Raw genomic sequence first — 19364 nt, 5'->3', positions numbered from 1 at the left:
AAATTAAAAAATTTCAAAGCATCTGATGAGATTTGAACCCACAGACTTTTGCATGTGAGAACTATACAGTAACCATTACACCACACGACCAGACTGATGAATGTTTTTATTTTTTTACAGATGTAGGCATCACATGACATTCAGAAATATTTTTTTGTCAGTTACTTACAAATGAGGACCAACAATGGTGAATGGCTGCAGGATTTGGTATCTTGGATCTTAACTTAAATCACTTTATAAATGGTTTCAGAAAGTCAATCCCAGCACTTGGGACTACTCCTTGGTAGAAGAGCAGTTGAATGAAACAGAAAGCGTCTTGAAAAGAGGTTGTAATATAAACATTAACCAATGAGGGTAATGGAATGCAATTGAATTAAATCAGGTGATGCTAAGGAAATTACATTAGGATTGAGACACTAGCAGATGAATTTTTCCGTCTCAGAAACAAAATAACTGACAATATTCGAAGTAGAGAGGATATTTATGCAGAGTGGCAACAGTGAGAAAAACATTTTTGATAAAGTGACAGTAGTTAACATTGAATAAAAATCTAAATTTAGGAAGTCTTACTTTACATATATTTTACACAACAGGCCTATTTCAGTTTACTGCCGTTATCAAGTGATGTCTAGTTGGATATGATGACCATACTGCATCTATAATAAATGTTTTCTGTCATTTCTTGGTAAGCATAATACTGTTCATTGTTTTGAAACATTTGTCAGATATTTTGACAGTTCTTTACTACAATGCTATTGTAGGAGGCTCTGAAACATATAATATCGTAGTAAGGATATGAATATAATAGAGGGAAACATTCCACGTGGGAAAAATACATCTAAAAACACAGATGATGTGACTTACCGAACGAAAGTGCTGGCAGGTCGATAGACACACAAACATACACATGAAATTCAAGCTTTCACAACAAACTGTTGCCTCATCAGAAAGAGGGAACGAGAGGGAAAGACGAAAGGATGTGGGTTTTAAGGGAGAGGGTAAGGAGTCATTCCAATCCCGGGAGCGGAAAGACTTACCTTAGGGGGAAAAAAGGACAGGTATACACTCGCGCACACACACACATCTATCCGCACATACACAGACACAAGCCCATTTTTCTTCGTGGCAAAGTGATATTTCCAGCAGAGAGTACGGGTGTAGGACAGTAAATCTTTGACAAGGGCTGTTTGGTTGAATCTGGGAGTGGGGCTGAAGGTGAGGCCTTTGGATAGGATGTAGTAAAGAACTTTCAAACTTGAACTGTCAAATATTTGACAAAAACGTATATTTTTACATTTCGTAACAACAAAAAGTATTGTACTTACCAAAAGATGATAGAAAAAAAAATTTAGTATAGATGCAGTATGGTCGTCACTTCCAGGTAGATGTCGCTTGATAATTGCAGTAGGCTGATGCAGTCATGTCATGTAAAATATTAAAAATGTGTTACCTTATTGCAGCTAGTTTTGGAGCATTCATTTTCATTATGTTTCCTATTGAAGTAGTAAGACTTTTCCGAATTTGTTTGTTTAGAGTGTAACCTCATTTAGAAGTGAAACAAGAGTGATAAACGAGAAGCAAAATGAAGCTTTTGAAATTTAATGTTACAGAAGGTTAGATGAGCAAGCTGAATAACTAATTAGGAGATAATCAGTTGGATTGGTTCAAGAATCATAAAAGAAGGTTGTATACCTGGAAGAATCCTGGAGATACTAAAAGGTATCAGATATATTATATAATGGTAATACAGAGATTTAGGAACCAGGTTTTAAATTGTAAGACATTTCCTGGGGCAGATGTGGATTCTGACCACAATCTATTGATTATGAACTGCAGATTGAAACTGAAGAAACTGCAAAAAGGTGGGAGTTTAAGGAGATGGGACCTGGATAAACTGAATGAACCAGAGGTTGTAGAGAGTTTCAGGGAGAGCATAAGGGAACAATTGACAGGAATGGGGGAAAGAAATACAGTAGAAGAAGAATGGGTAGCTCTGAGGGATGTGAAGTAGTGAAGGCAGCAGACGATCAAGTAGGTAAAAAGACGAGGGCTAGTAGAAATCCTTGGGTAACAGAAGAAATATTGAATTTAACTGATGAAAGGAGAAAATATAAAAATGCAGTAAATGAAGCAGGCAAAAAGGAATACAGACGTCTCAAAAATGAGATAGACAGGAAGTGCAAAATGGCTAAGCAGGCATGGCTAGAGGACAAATGTAAGGATTTAGAGGCTTATCTCACTAGGGGTAGGATAGATACTGCCTACAGGAAAATTAGAGAGACCTTTGGAGAGAAGAGAACCACTTTTATGAATATCAAGAGCTCAGATGGAAACCCAGTTCTAAGCAAAGAAGGGAAGGCAGAAAGGTGTAAGGAGTATATAGAGGGTTTATACAAGGGCGATGTACTTCAGGACAATATTATGGAAATGGAAGAGGATGTAAATGAAGACGAAATGGGAGATACGATACTGCGTGAAGAGTTTGACAGAGCACTGAAAGACCTGAGTCGAAACAAGGCCCCGGGAGTAGACAACATTCCATTAGAACTACTGATGGCCTCGGGAGAGCCAGTCATGACAAAACTCTACCATGTGGTGAGCAAGATGTATGAAACAGGCGAATTACCCTCAGACTTCAAGAAGAATATATAATTCCAATCCCAAAGAAAGCAGGTGTTGACAGATGTGAAAATTACCGAACAATCAGTTTAATAAGTCACAGCTGCAAAATACCAATGTGAATTCTTTACAGACGAATGGAAAAACTGGTAGAAGCGGACCTTGGGGAAGATCAGTTTGGATTCCGTAGAAATGTTGGAACACGTGAGGCAATACTGACCGTACGGCTTACCTTAGAAGCTAGATTAAGGAAAGGCAAACCTACGTTTCTAGCATTTGTAGACTTGGAGAAAGCTTTTGACAGTGTTGACTGGAATACTCTCTTTCAAATACTGAAGGTGGCAGGGGTAAAATACAGGGAGCGAAAGGCTATTTACAATTTGTACAGAAACCAGATGGCAGTTGAGGGGCATGAAAGGGGAGCAGTGGTTGAGAAAGGAGTGAGACAGGGTTGTAGCCTCTCCCCGATGTTATTCAATCTGTATACTGAGCAAGCAGTAAAGGAAACAAAAGAAAAATTTGGAGTAGGTATTAAAATTCATGGAGAAGAAATAAAAACTTTGAGGTTCGCCGATGACATTGTAATTCTGTCAGAGACAGCAAAGGACTTGGAAGAGCAGTTGAATGGGATGGACAGTGTCTTGAAGGGAGGATATAAGATGAACATCAACAAAGGCAAAACGAGGATAATGGAATGTAGTCAAATTAAGTCGGGTGATGCTAAGGGAATTAAATTAGGAAATGAGACACTTAAAGTAGTAAAGGAGTTCTGCTATTTAGGGAGTAAAATAACTGATGATGGCCGAAGTAGAGAGAATATAAAATGTAGACTGGCAATGGCAAGGAAATCGTTTCTGAAGAAGAGAAATTTGTTATCATCGAGTATAGATTTAAGTGTCAGGAAGTCGTTTTTGAAAGTATTTGTATGGAGTGTAGCCATGTATGGAAGTGAAACATGGACGATAACTAGTTTGGACAAGAAGAGAATAGAAGCTTTCGAAATGTGGTGCTACAGAAGAATGCTGAAGATAAGGTGGGTAGATCACGGAACTAATGAGGAGGTATTGAATAGGATTGGGGAGAAGAGAAGTTTGTGGCACAACTTGACTAGAAGGGATCGGTTGGTAGGACATGTTTTGAGGCATCAAGGGATCACAAATTTAGCATTGGAGGGCACCGTGGAGGGTAAAAATCGTAGAGGGAGACCAAGAGATGAATACACTAAGCAGATTCAGAAGGATGTAGGTTGCAGTAGGTACTGGGAGATGAAGAAGCTTGCACAGGATAGAGTAGCATGGAGAGCTGCTTCAAACCAGTCTCAGGACTGAAGACCACAACAACAACAGTTGGATTAGGGGAAAAGAGTCATGGCACTTCAGTAAAAGAACAACTCAGTTGATAGGACACTTCCTGAAACATCAGGGAATTTTCCGTTTGATAAGGGAGGGAAGTGGGGGATGGGGAGGGGGTTGTAATAGAGGGAGACAAAGGCTCAGATACACCAAACAAGTTCAGGTAGATGAGGCTTGCAATAGTTATGAAGTGCTGATTAGGCTTTTATAGGGTGGACTAGCATTAAGAACTGCCTCGGACCAGTCTTCGAATTTAAGACCACACATCAAGGTGAACAAATTGCTGTCTGTGATAGACCAGCAAGTCCCTGTATAGTTTTCATTCACGTAACAGTGGGACATATACACTGAAGGGCCAAAGAAACATGACACCCCAGCATGATATCATGTAGGGCCCCTCACTAACATGCAGAAGTGCCACAACACGACATGGCAAGGACTCAACTAATGTCTGAAGTAGCGCTGGAGGGAACTGACACCGTGAATCTTGCAGGGCTGCCCAGAAATCTGTAACAGTACATAAGGGTGTAGACCTCGTCTGAACTGCACGTTGCGAGGCATCCCAGATGTGCTCAATAATATTCATGTTTGGGGAATTTGGTGCCCAGCGGAAGTGTTTAAACTCAGAAGGATGTTCCTGGAGCCACTCTGTAGCAATACTGGATGTTTGGGGTGTCGCATTGTCATGCTGGAATTGCCAAAATCCGTCAGAATGCACAACGGACATGAACGGATGCAGGTGATCAGACAGGATGCTCGGACGTGTCACCTGTCAGTCGTATCTAGACATATTAGGGGTCCCATATCACTCCAACCGCACACGCCCCACACTATTACGTAGCCTCCACCAGCTTGTACAGTCCCCTGCTGACATGCAGGATCCGTAGATTCATGAGATTATCTCCATACCCATACATGTTCATCTGCTTGATACAATTTGAAATGGGACTCATCTGACCAGGCAACATGTTTCCAGTCATCAACAGCCCATTGTCGGTGGTGGTGGTGGTGGTGGTGGTGGTGGTGGTGGGCACAGGCTACAGGTAAAGCTTTTTGTTGTAGAGTCATCATCGGTACATGAGTGGGCCTTCAGCTTCAAAAGCCCATATTGATGATGATCCCTTGAATAGTTTGCACACTGACACTTGTTAATGGCCCAGCATTGAAATCTTCATTTATTTGTGGGAGGTTTGCACTTCTGTCATTTTGAGCGATTCTCTGCAGTCTTCATTGGTTCCATTCTTGCAGGATCTTTCCAGCCACAGCGTTGTTGGAGATTTGATGTTTTACTAGGTTCCTGATATTCACAGTACACTTTTGAAATGGTCATACAGGAAAATCGCCACTTCATCACTATGTCGAAGATGCTGTGTCCCATCGCTTATGTGACGACTAGAACACACAGGTGTTGGTGACTGCAGCACCATATTCTGCCTGTTTACATATCTCTGTATATGAATACTCATGCCTATACCATTTATTTGGTGCTTCAGTGCACATGGGTCTCCTTTTCTTTCAGTGTACGCATCGCTTGCATAAGGGTATCACCACTGTTCTTAACTGCACTTTCTTGGCAGTGTAGGGGGTGGGCATACTTTACCAACATGCGAGCGCTACCTTCTTTCATTATAGACCACCAATGTATACCTTAATTCATAAGTGCAGCTAAGCTCTTCCCTTTCATAAAGCATTTGGCGGTGGTGAATTGTATAGCTAATGTATCACATGCAAAATAATTATTTCTGTATTAAATGTTTACTTGCTTCTTCCTGAAGCATGAGTTGGTAATTGTCGCCGTCCTCCTCCTCCTCCTCCTCCTCCCCCTCCCCCTTCATCATCCCCCATACACCCACCTTTCCCCCACCGTAAACAAGCATGTCTGTTATGTACAACTGACTTAAGATTTTAGTTAAGTCCATTCTCTTCTGGCTCCTACTTTCTGAATGTACAAATTTTGTTTCAACAGGCAAGAAGTTATAGAGAGACTACAAAGTCAACATAGTCTGGTAATTTTGGTTACAAACAGCTTAACAACATACATGGAGAAGATAAGGAATACTGTTAAGGGTAAGAAGACAATTGATACATGAATCTTAAATCAGAATTTATACTTGATTTTTTTAGATAGCATTCTCAATTCTTTACCTTTTGTCATTTTCTACTTCCACAGAGAACCCAGATATTGATCCAAATAATTATTATCCAGACGGGAGATATAACCACAATCAGCAGGTGCAAGAGCGATTAAATTTCCTTCGGTTTTTGTTAAAGGTACGTGTGTACATCTTTATGTAGTATTGTATTGTGAACTATCAATAAAGTAAATGAAAGTCCAGATTTGTCATGCGTACTTTTATATATCAAATCTGTGTGTGGGTGTGTGTGTGTGTGTGTGTGTGGGTGTGTGTGTGTGTGGGTGTGTGTGTGTGCGCGCGCGCATTATTTTTTATCTAAAAATAATACCTATGCCACACCAGCAAGGGCAATTTTATTTGGGATCTGTGGAAGGTACATTAGCATAAATTCATTTTTTGTAAATATTTACTGTGTGTTCCTGTTTTCTGCTATGTTCCAAATCCCAGAATATCTCCCCACTATGGATCAATTGGAATGAAAAGTATACCTGGTCTTCTTTTCTTCTTGTAGTGTTCAACCCTGGGGTTGGTTTGCAGCAGAGCGCCATTCCTCTCTTCTGTCTGCCTTCTTCATTTCCACGTATGTGTTACAGCCAATGTAATTCATGATCTGCTGCGTGTATGATATCCTTGGTCGCCCCTGCTGATTTCTTCCCTCAATAGCTCCTTCTGCTATTGTTCCAGTGATGTTGTGTCATAGGCTGTGCCCTACAAGTTTGTCTCCTCTTGTTTGGATGTGCCTCCACAGAGATCTGGTTTCCTGTACTCTTCTAAGCACCTCTTCATTTGTTACTTTGTCTCTCCAGCTGATCTTCATCATCCTTCTATAGCACCACATCTCCAGGGCCTCTAGCCGTCTTCTCTCTTCTCTTCCAATTGTCCAAGTTTCACATCCATATAGGGCCACACTCCAAACGAAACCTTTCATGATACGTTTCCTTATTTTCAGACTGATGTTGTTGCTGGTGAGTTAAGCTCATTCTCCGATTAAATGCAATTTTGGCCTTCTGTATTCTGGTCGCAATTTCTTTCCGGCTTCTACCATCTCTTGTGATTTTGCTTCCCAGGTAAGTAAATTCCTCTACCACTTCCAGCTCCTCTCTTCCAATTTTCATTCTCAGAGGTTCATATTCTGCTCCTGTACTGCATACCATCACTTTAGTCTCTTTCTTGTTTATTCTCATTCCGTACAATTTTTTCCATTGTTCTGAGGATTTCCTCGATCTTCTTTTGTCTCTGTGACTATAGCAATATCATCTGCATAACGTAGCATGTCTATCTTCTGCCCATTAATTTTGATCCCCACCTCAGTAGTTTCTCGAACTTGGTCTATGGCTTCCTGGATGTAAGCATTGAATATAAGAGGAGAGCATATCCTTGCCTTACCCCTTTTCTAATATTTGCTTCTTGTTCATGGTGACAGTTGCTAATCACTGCCACCTCATTCTTATAGAAACTGAGTATCACATGGATGTCTTTGTACGTCATTCCACTTTTCCTCAGCACTCTGAACATCTCTTGCCAGATAACGTTATCAAATGTCTTTTCCATGTCTACAGAGGCAATATAAGTAGGTTTATTTTTCTGTAATTGCTTTTCGATAATGAGTCTCAGTGCCACAATCGCCTCTCTTGTTCCCAATACCCTCCTGAAACCAAACTGATCTTCACTCAGCGTATACTCCACTTTCTCTTCAATTCTCTTCAGAACTATTTTTATGAGAATTTTTGATGCATGTGATATTAGGCTTAGAGTTCGGTCTGTTAGCATTTTGTAGCTGCTGCCTTCTTTGGTATAGGAACAATGATACATTTCTGGAAGTCTGTCAGTATCTCTCCTGTGTTATAGATTGACCTAATAAGTTTAAGCAGCATCATTTTCATGCTGTCACCAGCATTCTTTATTAGCTCTGCAGGGATGTCATCAATACCCGTTGTTTGGTTGTCCCGTAGTTCTTTTAGAGCTCTGTCAAATTATTCTTGCAGAATGTCCCCTCCCTTGTCATCTTCGTCTACTTGCTCTTCTCTTCCTATTATCTCCTCTGAAAGAGTTGTTCCGGCAAACAACTACTCTATGTATTCATTCAATCTCTTCACCAAACAGCATTTTCCCCTCTTTATTTTCTATTGTGCCTGAGAGTGTTGTTTTACGTTTGTTAAAAAAATTATTTGTTGTTCTATAGGCTAAATCAGTTCTTGTGTTTTGTGTATTTTCTTCCACATCCCTGCACATTTCCTCAAGAAAATTTTCTTTTGATTTCATAGCTTCTCTATTGACTAAATTCCTTAGTCTTCTGTATTCAGCTTTTCCTTGTTCACCAGTTGCGTTTTTGTATAATCTTCTGTTTTCTATACGCTCAATAATATCTGCTGTAATCCATTTCCTCTTGTTTTTGGGTTCAGCTCTTCCAACTATCTTTTTTGCTGCTTTGTATATACCAGATTTAATTTGATCCCAGTCTTCATTTACTCTACCATGTTGAAAATTCTTAACTATGTTGTCTGTTTCGTGAGCATAGCGCTTTGCCAGTCCCTCCGTTTTCAGTTTTTCTAGTTCCCATTTAAGTTTTACTGGCTTCTTCTTCAAACATTTGAATCTCAGTGAACTTTTCATCAGGACCAGGTTATGATCACTGCCTATGTCTGCAGATGGATAGCTCCTGCAATCTTTTATCTGGTTCCTAAAATGTGCTTTCACTAGAATGTAATCAATCTGTTGTCTCCTCAGGTCTTCAGGGGCCTTCCATGTGTATCTTCTTCGTTTGTGGTGTTGGAAAAGTGTGTTTGAAACAACTAATTGGTTCCTTGAACAGAACTCGATAAGTCAATCTCCTCTTTAATTTCTTCTTCCAGGTCCATATTTGCCAACAATTCCTTCCTCCGGTTCTTCACCCACAGTCGCGTTCCAGTCCCCCATGGCAGTCAGGTTTTCATCTCCCTTAACATTTCTCATCACATTATTTATTTATTCGTATATTTCGTCAATGACTGCATCTTCTTCTTTGGATGTTGGCATCTATGTTTGTATTATAATGGTATAATCTAGAAATAAGTCACACAGATAATGTTGTGGGGGGAAAGCAAACTAAAGACTGTGATTTATTGTCAGAACACGTAGAAAATGCAACAGGGCTACCAGAGATACTATTTAAACTATGCTTGTCAACCCTTTTGTGGAGCACTGCCATGCAGTGTGGGATCCATATCAGGTAGGATTAGTAGAGGGCAGTGAGGAATGTAAAGGAGGGCAGCTTGTTTGCATTATCACGAAATGAGGGAGTGTGTGTAATGGGTATATGTGAATTGGGGTGGCAATCACTAAAAGGAAGGGGTTTTTCATTGTGGCAGCATCTTGTCATAAAATTTCAATCACCAACTTTCACCTGAGAATATGAAAATATTTTGTTAGCATCCACCTATGTAGTGATAAGTGACCATTACAACAAAATGAGAGAAACCAGATTGCACAGAAAGATTTAAGTGTTCATTTTTCGTATGCGTTGTTGGAGAGTGGTACGATAGAAAAATAGCTTGCAAGTGATTAGATAAACCCTCTGCCAGACACTTACCTGTGGATTGCAGAGTAATGATACGTGTAGTTTTGAATATGAGCATTTATTTTCAAACCAGTGCCTGCATCACTAATATTTGACTGTGATGTAATTCCAGTGGAACATTGAAAAAATTTGTTCCTACGCCAATGGAATTGTGTTCCAGTCAAATATTAGAGATGCAGGGAACATTCGAAAATGAACACAACCCATTGGAAATAGTCATGATTAAAATTGTTTTGCAATTTTGATTGATGAGAACTAATACTCTTGTCAAGGAACTTTACTTTAGCCCAATATTGCAGAAGAATACTGCAACAATAAAACAGAAACAAGAGAAGAAACACCATAATAAAACTTCAGATGCAAAGAAATTGTACCATTTACAACAACAAAACATAGTGCACACACAAACGTCTGCCAATAGCAAAATCTGTCAAAAGCTTTAGCGCGAAGACTATGCAATACTTTGTAACAAGAAACTGCTTTCGATGAACATGAGGTCACAACTATTAAATTAGGATTGGGTGAGCAGCTGCCAGCGGGCTCACGTGCATGCGCAGTTGAGTCGCGTATGAGCAGAACCTTCTCCTGCTTTTGGGTACTTGAAGTGTGGCTATTAGCTGTATAAGCAGTACCAGCAAGCAACCGGACGCCACCGGGAAAAATTTTTCTTGCGCGCACAAGCTGCCAGATATGCGCGTGCACAGAGCAATCTGAGTTGTAATGGTGGTTGGTAGTCTTCACATACGTTTCGTGATTTTGCTATTTACGTTTACAATTTTCAAATCAAATGAAAACAAAACGGATTTCTGTGGGTGGGAGCTATCAAGTGAATTAAGATACAGTTATATAATTATGGAAGACTGAAATATGCTATAAGTTTCATTTTTCTGCTTTTATTTTATTTCCACATTATTAGCAGTCAAGCAGTAATCGCCTTGTAGAAAAGTAAAGTTGTTTTTGTTAGTTTGCTAAAGAAATTTGGCTTTCATTGATTTTTTTCTGCAGAGGCAGTCAGTTGGTTTGAAACGAAGTGTTGCATTCCTCACTGTTGGCTAGTTTTCAACTGCTCGCTGAACTTCAAGTGCACGTTTTCATCTTCTTACTTGTTTGGGATTTTGCCATAATAAAGAAATGGGTACGAGATAATACAGTACTTGTTCGCCAAGAAAATAGCCATTCTGAAAACCTGGGACCTACTTTATTGTGAATTTGGACATACGAATGTGCTCTTCAAGCTGAATTGTGTGTTTACAAAATTATGATGCTTTTGGAGTAATCTCTGATGTCCTGTTTCTTTCATGAAATAATGTAAGATCTCTTAATGCTATATATGTATGAACGTATGCAAATCTTCACTTCAAAATGAATAAGCAAGCAAATTTAGTCAATAGTATTGAATAAAATGTTTTGCTTCAAATATATTGACAGCTTTAGCAAAATGTTGTGTGTTTGCCTACCATGAAACTCGATACTTTTTGATTGCAAGACAGGTTTCAACACTTGTCTAGTACTGCCTCTAGGCTTGAAGTTATTTCTTAATTTCTGTTCTTTACATCTTACATTTACAGAATGCCGTTCTTCGGCAAATTGCAGACTGGCAGCACACTCAGTTTTTATCATTGTAACTCCCCACCAAGGTTTTATATTTTCTCCTTGAGTAGAACATAAGCTGCCAATTATACAGTTTCTTGGGTTCACAAATAACCTTGTTAATTTTTATACAGTTTGAAATGTAATAAGAAAAATCTGTGTTAAAATCACCTCATAACAAAATATTAGGGTACTATGAGGTCTAGTTTTGAAATGAGTATTATGCCAAGGACTGCTTTCTTATTTTACATTATTTATCTGGATAGGACATGAAAAAACAATTGCCGCAAGTACAATAACTCTGAATGTCCCCGCAGATCAACACACTGCAGTGCTGCACATTGTCAAAATAGAAATGCAACGAAAGGCATATGAGCAGAGCAGACATTAAGCACAGGCTTCTCATGTCATTGTAGTTGTGCATGAGCAGTAATGTCAGTTTTATGGTGCTCTTTGGCAAATGCTCAAACGAATCTTCAACAGTTTAGGGGAAAATATTGTGAGTGGGTGTGAGAAGTATTACTTTAAAAGTAAATTTCCTCTTACACATGATGAATTAAGTTTCGTGTGTGAATGTGTGATGCATTTCTTAAATCACAAAGCATTTGACGCTCATTAAAAACTGAACAGTTTGAGGACTAGCCACTTAGAAAAATTTGAGGCCTAGAAGACCAGACATTTATGTCATTATTTAAAATTTTACTGCCACATTTTTGATTCTTATATATCTTAAAGGATAACACAAGCAAAAAACACCAATATTATTTATGAAATATAGTTTCTCTTGCAGCTATACTCTGTGTGTATTAATTTAAAAACATTTTTTCCTATTTGTGCAATTGCACTACTTATGTGATGTCGCTGTTGGCTGATTACATCACATGTCCTATGTTCTGAATATCTGCTGTCATTGGTTGGTGAGATCATGTGACGTGAGGTCAGATTGCTTGACAAATGTGGATTACTATCTCAATTTCAATGCTTCGGAAACTAACATGTTGTGTTTGGTGGCTATGCAGTGTACATTTTTGCGCACATTAAATATCTTTCCAAATGCACTGTTTTATTTGCTGAGTTTTGTTTCCTAATGTGCTGGGAAGTTCTACGCCGGTTTATAAAACTTTTACCATTAAAAGGATTGATAAGTTTTATAGTTCAAAGACAAAGTATACTGTCACTTAACATGGAAAATGCATATTTTCACATGGGAAAAAGTGTATTTTCAACTGGAAAATCTAAGAAAAATCTGGAATCGCCCCGCCCCGTCCCGTCCCGTATACACCCTGAGTAAGCAGTCCATGTGTGTTTCTTGCCACAAAAGGTGAGAACTGAAGATAATTTCAATTATTTTTAGTGGCCTGTGCCTACGTAGATAGTGTTGTGGAATTTATTTATAGGATGGCCAGTTGTGGCTGTGTGCAGACCAGGCGAAACAGATATGGAAGTGCCTTGCGGAGGAAGCTGTCTTTCCGTCTGACAGGGAAGCATGTTTCAAGTGGTTTTCAAAACTCATGGGAGAAGAGCCTGATCTTGATCCTGCAATCAATAAAGAGTTCTTTGAACATAACATATTGCAGCTGGATCCATCACTGTTAACAGAAAGTGGCATGAAGTAAGTAACTCTAATATTTATTTGTAGACAAAGGAAAATTTGTGATATCTGAGGCAACTATAATTATTCATTAACTAACTTTCAGATGTTTTGAGCGATTTTTTAAGGCTGTGAACTCCAAAGAGGGGAAATTGAAAACCAAGAGGAGAGCTTTCTTAATGGATGATGTAGACTTAATAGGAATTGAGTATTTGTGGCGGGTAAGAAATAACAAGAATATTGTTTGACTTCACTATGTGCTTATCAAATGTATTTCTCAAAGTTTAGAAAAAGTTAATGACTCATCAGTGAACTGATTTGTTGGTGTTTCATAATGATTGTAATTTCTAGGTTGTGACGAATAGTGCAGATGAGATAGCAAATAGAGCTATTGAACTACTGAAAGAAGTGAACACGAACTTGGGGCCACGATTACAAGGTTCACTTGTAGATTTCCATGAAACATATATTTCAGAGTGCCTCGATCGGCTTAAAGCTCATTATGATACAGTTTCTATTTTATTAAGGGATGATGTTGGCTGTAGTAATAATGAAAATGTTCTACAGAACGTGGGAAACAGATTCAGTGAATTTAGTGTAGATGACGTGAAAAAAGACGAAATGCTAGATGAAGCGATGGTCATGCGATTGAGGGGAGAAGCAGTAAAAATGTGTCGTGTGATGAAGGTGCTCCAGGAATACATAGGAGAATGTGATGGCGACTTCTCTGTGGAAAGGAAGATTCTTCCCCTTCACAGGTAAATACCGTTCAATCTTTTTCATCTGTTTGATACTGCTTAAGTATCTAAAGTTTACTGTTTGGTGTGTGTGGTACTGGTGTTAGCGTCTTTATTGTGTATTCCATTAATGAGTGTTTCAAGGGGAAAATGCCAAAGTTCCGTAACTTTCCATCTTACCTTTGCCATGTAGTTGTTACAAAGTACGGGTGTGGACTGGGAGAAATGTGTTGGCGTTTATCTGGTAATAAATATACAGCCAGTCACTTTTTTACAATTTATTCAAGCATGAACATGTTTTTGAGCCACTGCAGGCTCATCTTCAGATGAAGGTGTTACAGGAACATTATATTGTGGACCAAGTGTAGCTAGATGCAGTGCTGGTGAGTGCACTGCCTTGTGGTATTCACATGAGATTGCTTCGTATAACATGCATTATTAAGCTATGTACACAAACAAACACATTATGTAGCTACACTTAGTTTTACACTGGCTCAAAGGATGTAAACCACCTATACCAGCCTTGTAACTGGCAGAACATGCTATAAAAGGGAGAGCCACGAATGAAATGACGTCATTTACCAGCTTTTAAGTAAAAACTATTCCGCATTTTACATCAGCATGACTACCACCACGTCACCAATTAGGATGAGTGGTCATAGGCAGAGGGTGTATCTGGCAACACACAGCATCTTGTTACAGCACATGCTCTACAAAATGACAGTCAAGATCTTGGTGCACATTTTACCACACGTGCCACGTAGATTCTTCCCCCAGACAAGAGTTTCTCAGAACTCCACAGGTGGGAACTGGCACTACAACATGTCCTAGGTTCTCGCCACCCGCCTGACTTTAATTTACATTCATTATTTTCTTTAGTTTCTCGGTCTCAGCACTTCTTCTCAGTAACTATTCCTTTCTTCATTCCCTTTTAGCTTTCTGTATCTTTTATTTTTTTAACTGTCTCTTTTTTCTCTGCACCCACCTCTACCACATAGAATATACTTCATTTTCTGATCTTATTAACTTGTCAGTAATCTCTGTCTTGCTTATTATCCTGTCTTACAACTTAAAGCTCTCAGGTTTTCGTATCTCATTTGGTGGAGTCCCCAACAACCAGTCTTTCCTTCTCATCCCATCTGATACATCTTCCCTGACACTGGGTTACTTTCCTGATCTCTTCCCATTACCTAAATCTCACTATTCTTTCATCCTTCCTCCTAACCCTTCAGCCCTTCTGCCAGGAGGAAGAGCCACTGGTTCCAGAAGCTTGCACTTCTCTTTAATCTTTGTATGTGTGTTCTCTTGCTGCCACTGAGTAGATTTTTTTTTATCTATCTAGTGACAGTATTCAGTTAGATTTTATTCATTTAATTTTGTATACAGATTCTCTCACTTTGATATGCTCGGTTTATTCTAAGGCACTGAACCAGTGAAATTAAATCTGAAGGCATAGCACTGGTAACGAAGTAGGAATCAATTTGGTGTTTTACTTTTTACTGTGATTTCTTGGATGTTGGTTAGTGTTTTTCTGGAAGTAACTGCCAAATCTTGAATTTTCTCTCTCATATTTTTAATCTCACAATTTATAACTAATGTCATAAATTGTTAATAAATGTATTTCAGCTTTGGGAACCTCATCTACTCTAGCACTACTTGTAGCACTATTTCCCACCTGCAGAGTTCTGAGGAATTGATGGCTGGGGGAAGAATCCAGATGGCATGTGTGGTGAAACAGATGCCGAGGTCATGATTGTCATGTTGTAGAGCGTGCTCTGCAACGTTTTCACACTGCCAAGGAGCTGTAGACCTTTTTATGTGACTTAAATTTCAACCTGATTCCTACACTCGTCACTGAGAAAAGGGAGTCTTTAACAGTCGGGCATACAGAATGACAGAGGATCCTGCAGGGATTCCATTTTTACCGATTGATGTACGGAATCCTAAAAGTAGTCTAATATGCAACACTGAAGGAATCACTGTTCAGTGTCACTATCAAGCTATTCAGCAGCATTGATTATCCTAATCAGCTGCCCAAAAGAAGACACACATGGTATTTTAAAAAGTGCAGATTATATTTTTGTGGGTTTAAATGAATTTACTGTCATTTAATTTATTTTAAAGAATTGTATGTGAAGCTGGTTTCTTAACATTTAAACATTGTTTAATAAGTTTCATTACTGCTAGTTTGATAATACTCTTGTTTCTTCCTTTAAAATACTCAGTGATCTTCCGAAGCAATTTGCTGTCAGTTTACATTTTTCCATGCAAACATTACTTGAATTTCAATGTCTCTCTAACTTTTGGGTTCATAGTTCAGACTGTCATGCTACCTACATATTTTACTTTCCAGCTCTTTGTACAACGTGTGAGTCTTTCTTAAATTTCTTCCAGTTTCAAGGAAGAATTGGTGAGTTTGGAAGCTAAAATTATCCTCAAAACTATTTGATTTGAGGGATTCATTGCTTTGCAAATTACACCTGTATATTCTGTGTTGTCTGTCAAAGACCATCATTGGTGATTTGGAAGTGATGCTTTCCTTCATGGCATCAGAAGTGATTGTAGTTGAAGTGGTACTTACAAGTTGGTCAAATTATTAATTATTCTCCTTAAATGCACACTTATTTCAGGTTTAAATTTTTCCAGGGCATGCAGAGGAAAGCACTTGTCGTTACTTGTACGGTTTTCAAATCCGGGTCGGCCAGTGGATGATATTGACATTTTCACACATAGTAATGATACCTTAGCATCCTTACGAAGGCAGATTTTGCGGCGGATAAAAGCAAGTGGAACTAATGTCAAGTTGGACCTATTCATTAATGGAGAACTGCTTGATCCTGCTGATGACAGGAAACTTTTGTCACAGATACCACTCCGCGATAAAATGGTAAGTGCCTGGAATATTGGATCATAGTGAAGTTTTTATTCCTTTATTAACAGATGTAGTGAAGTTAAAAAATATTTTCTGTGAACAATATTAAATCATTTATACAAGTATTGTAGGATATACACCATCCTTTGTGACTTTAATTACAGTCTTCTGTAGGCTGTACATTGTTCCTTCAGTGGTCACTGTAACACTATGGTTTTTCTTACAAATCTGTTTGCCAAGATTGTAAACAGTTCTCATGTTCTAAATTACTACCATTAAACAGTGTTGAATTCTGTTATTAATCATGTTTTTTTGCCTAAGTTATTCCTAATGTTCTTCGACCCACAGGTGTTCGATTTTAGTACACTGCACGTCATTGACACAGAATATATGTTGCAGACTGTATACACCCCAGGACAACAGGGAAATCTGGGAAAAGCTGGGAATTTGTTAGAATTCCAGGAATTTTTCATTGTTTTGTTTTCAGTTAAATTTTTGTAGTTTTGACTGGTAAGAACTGATACTCTGATGAAGAATTTTACTGTATCCAGCCGTTGCAGAACAATACTGTGGCCATAAACCATAAACAAGACAAAAATCACAATAACACTTAAAAGAGAGAGAAAAAAGTGAAATAAAACTCCATTTGCGAAGGAAATGCAACACTTACAACAAATGCAATACACACACAGGCGTCTGCCAACAGCAAAAGCGCTAGGGCGAAGACTATGAAATTCTTCATAACAAACTGCTTCTGATGAGTGTGACGTCACAGCTGTTAACATTAGGTTTATTCTAACAGTTGCCAGTTGGCTCATGGGCATGTGCAGTTGAGTCGTGTATAAGCAGTACCTGCTTCTGCTACTTGAAGTGTGGCTGTTGCTGTATCAGCAGTAGCAACAAGCAGTCAGATGCTACCTGGAATAATTTTTCTGGTGCGCCCAAGCTGCCAAATTCGCACATGTGTAGTGGGGAGGGGGGGGGGGGGAAGAAGTAATTTCCACGTGACCAGTTTTTACTTTTAAACAATGGAAAATACAGGATGGAATGTAACAATACCAGAGAAGGAAAGTTGCTACTCACCATATAGTGGAGATGCTGAGCCGCGACAGGCACAACAAAAAGATTCACACAGTTATAGCTTTCGGCCAATAAGGCCTTTGTCAGCAGTACACACGCATACATACACGGGGGGCCGCACGCACACGCGCACGCAAATGCAACCTGCACACACGTCTGCAGTCTCAGAGAACTGAAACCACAGTGTGAATTTTCTTTTTTAAAATATTTGTTATTTGGGAAAGTATTATTAACTTTTAGAATGATAATTGGCAATATATTATTTCACAACATTGACTTTTTCCTCGTTATTGATCTTGAATCACAAACTCTGCAAATTTTTTAATTTTATTTCTATAAAACATAGCTGCTATGCTCTGAAAGTTATATATTTTTAAGTAGTCACATTTTGGGCTAGTTTGCAATTTATCTCATTACCTTAAATGTTGCTATACTCGGAAAATTTAGTAACTTTTGTAAGTTCTATCTTCATACGGCTCGGTTATTGTACGGATTAGTATGCTGAAGAAGTCATTTGTACGACAGCAATTACTTTGCTTTGTTACACACTTTTGACTCTCATCGTAGTGAACATAGGGAAGAGGACCTGCCAGCACTGCCGTACATTGGACCATTGAAAGTATCTTGATGCAGGGTGCTGTAGTTGGGTCCAATGAGAACTTCTAATGCAGTGGCTTACTGTTTCCCCAGGAAAGTTTGCAGTGATGGAAGCCCTGCTCCGTGCAGTGTGGTGTAATAGTGCTTGTATGTTGGGGGTTACCAGCTCAAATCCAACCCCCAGTCAACTTTTGTTGTAGTATTTACAGATTTGAATGTCCTCATGTTTATAATGTTTGTATATTCTGGAATACTATCAGCTCGTATAAATAATAGCACTCACTGTCGAGGAGTTCAGTTCTGTTCTGCCTAAACATTGTTGTCAGTAATAAATGTGCTTTCACTGCCAAGTGTTGTACTTTATTGACGACATTACTTTCGGATGTGGACTTGTGTAACCACAAGGTTCCAAAATGAACCCTGGTAATTCGGGCCCCAGTATTTCAAGGTTCTATGTAACTTGAGCTGGTCTTAAGAAAATTAAATTTTTTAGATAAATCAGAGTAAAAATATGTTTTCATTCATTGTCCACATGTACATTCTATGCTGTTTCGAATGTGTTACAGTTTGAAATTTCTTTCCATTTTCAATTCAGGGAAAACTGTCCCACTTAAGGTTTTTGTTCATAATGCACAGAAAAAAACCTTGGTCTCAGACTGCTAATGCATTTCTGTTACAGATGGACAGGTGCCATTAGGTTTTGAGAAGTATAGGCCTACTTGCCCTTTCTTTGTGGACCCTTCAGTGATTGGGACCGCCTTACAATCAGTTGAACATTGCGTACCATCCTTATTGTTACCCCTGTTGTTGAGCCTACTCAGCAACAGTGGTCATTAGAATACAGTATGCCTAAGTAACAATGCAATACATATTTTACAATATTGGCTTACGATTGCTGTATGTACTGTAGTTGATTGTGTAGTAACATCCATACTGTAGCGTGTCCACCTGTGTCATGTTAATTTTAAAGTGTTGTATGTATGTGCATTGTACTGTGCTGTATTTATGTAACTGTGTGTGTCTTAAAGTTTTTATTCATACATTCAATGAGTGGTAGGAGTAATAGAAAATTTGTGCCACTGAATGTGACACTGGAGATTTTAAAAGACTAGACGAAGGAGAAACGTAAAAACTGCTGCTGAGTATGGAGTTGGTGAAGTGACAGTTGGAGATTGGCATAGAAATGGAAACAAAATTGCTAAGTTTTCACCAAACACATACTCTCTTTCTCCGTT

General features: G+C 38.8%; 1 protein-coding gene across 1 annotated transcript in view; it reads left to right on the top strand.

Annotated features, from left to right (window-relative positions):
* LOC124777808 (probable ubiquitin carboxyl-terminal hydrolase FAF-X) overlaps positions 1-19364 on the top strand; it is a 301616-nt gene that overhangs the window by 107667 nt on the left and 174585 nt on the right. The window contains exons 12-17 of the mRNA XM_047253324.1: positions 5938-6038; positions 6142-6242; positions 12650-12864; positions 12950-13064; positions 13195-13601; positions 16227-16467. Coding sequence (XP_047109280.1) covers positions 5938-6038; positions 6142-6242; positions 12650-12864; positions 12950-13064; positions 13195-13601; positions 16227-16467 — 1180 coding nt within the window. The remainder of the gene's footprint in view (positions 1-5937; positions 6039-6141; positions 6243-12649; positions 12865-12949; positions 13065-13194; positions 13602-16226; positions 16468-19364) is intronic.

This window comes from Schistocerca piceifrons, chromosome 2 (genome assembly GCF_021461385.2).
Source record: "Schistocerca piceifrons isolate TAMUIC-IGC-003096 chromosome 2, iqSchPice1.1, whole genome shotgun sequence".
In the NCBI taxonomy this organism is placed as follows: domain Eukaryota; kingdom Metazoa; phylum Arthropoda; class Insecta; order Orthoptera; family Acrididae; genus Schistocerca; species Schistocerca piceifrons.
The sequence above is the reverse complement of the archived record's forward strand: the minus strand, read 5'-3'. Positions and strand labels throughout refer to the sequence as shown.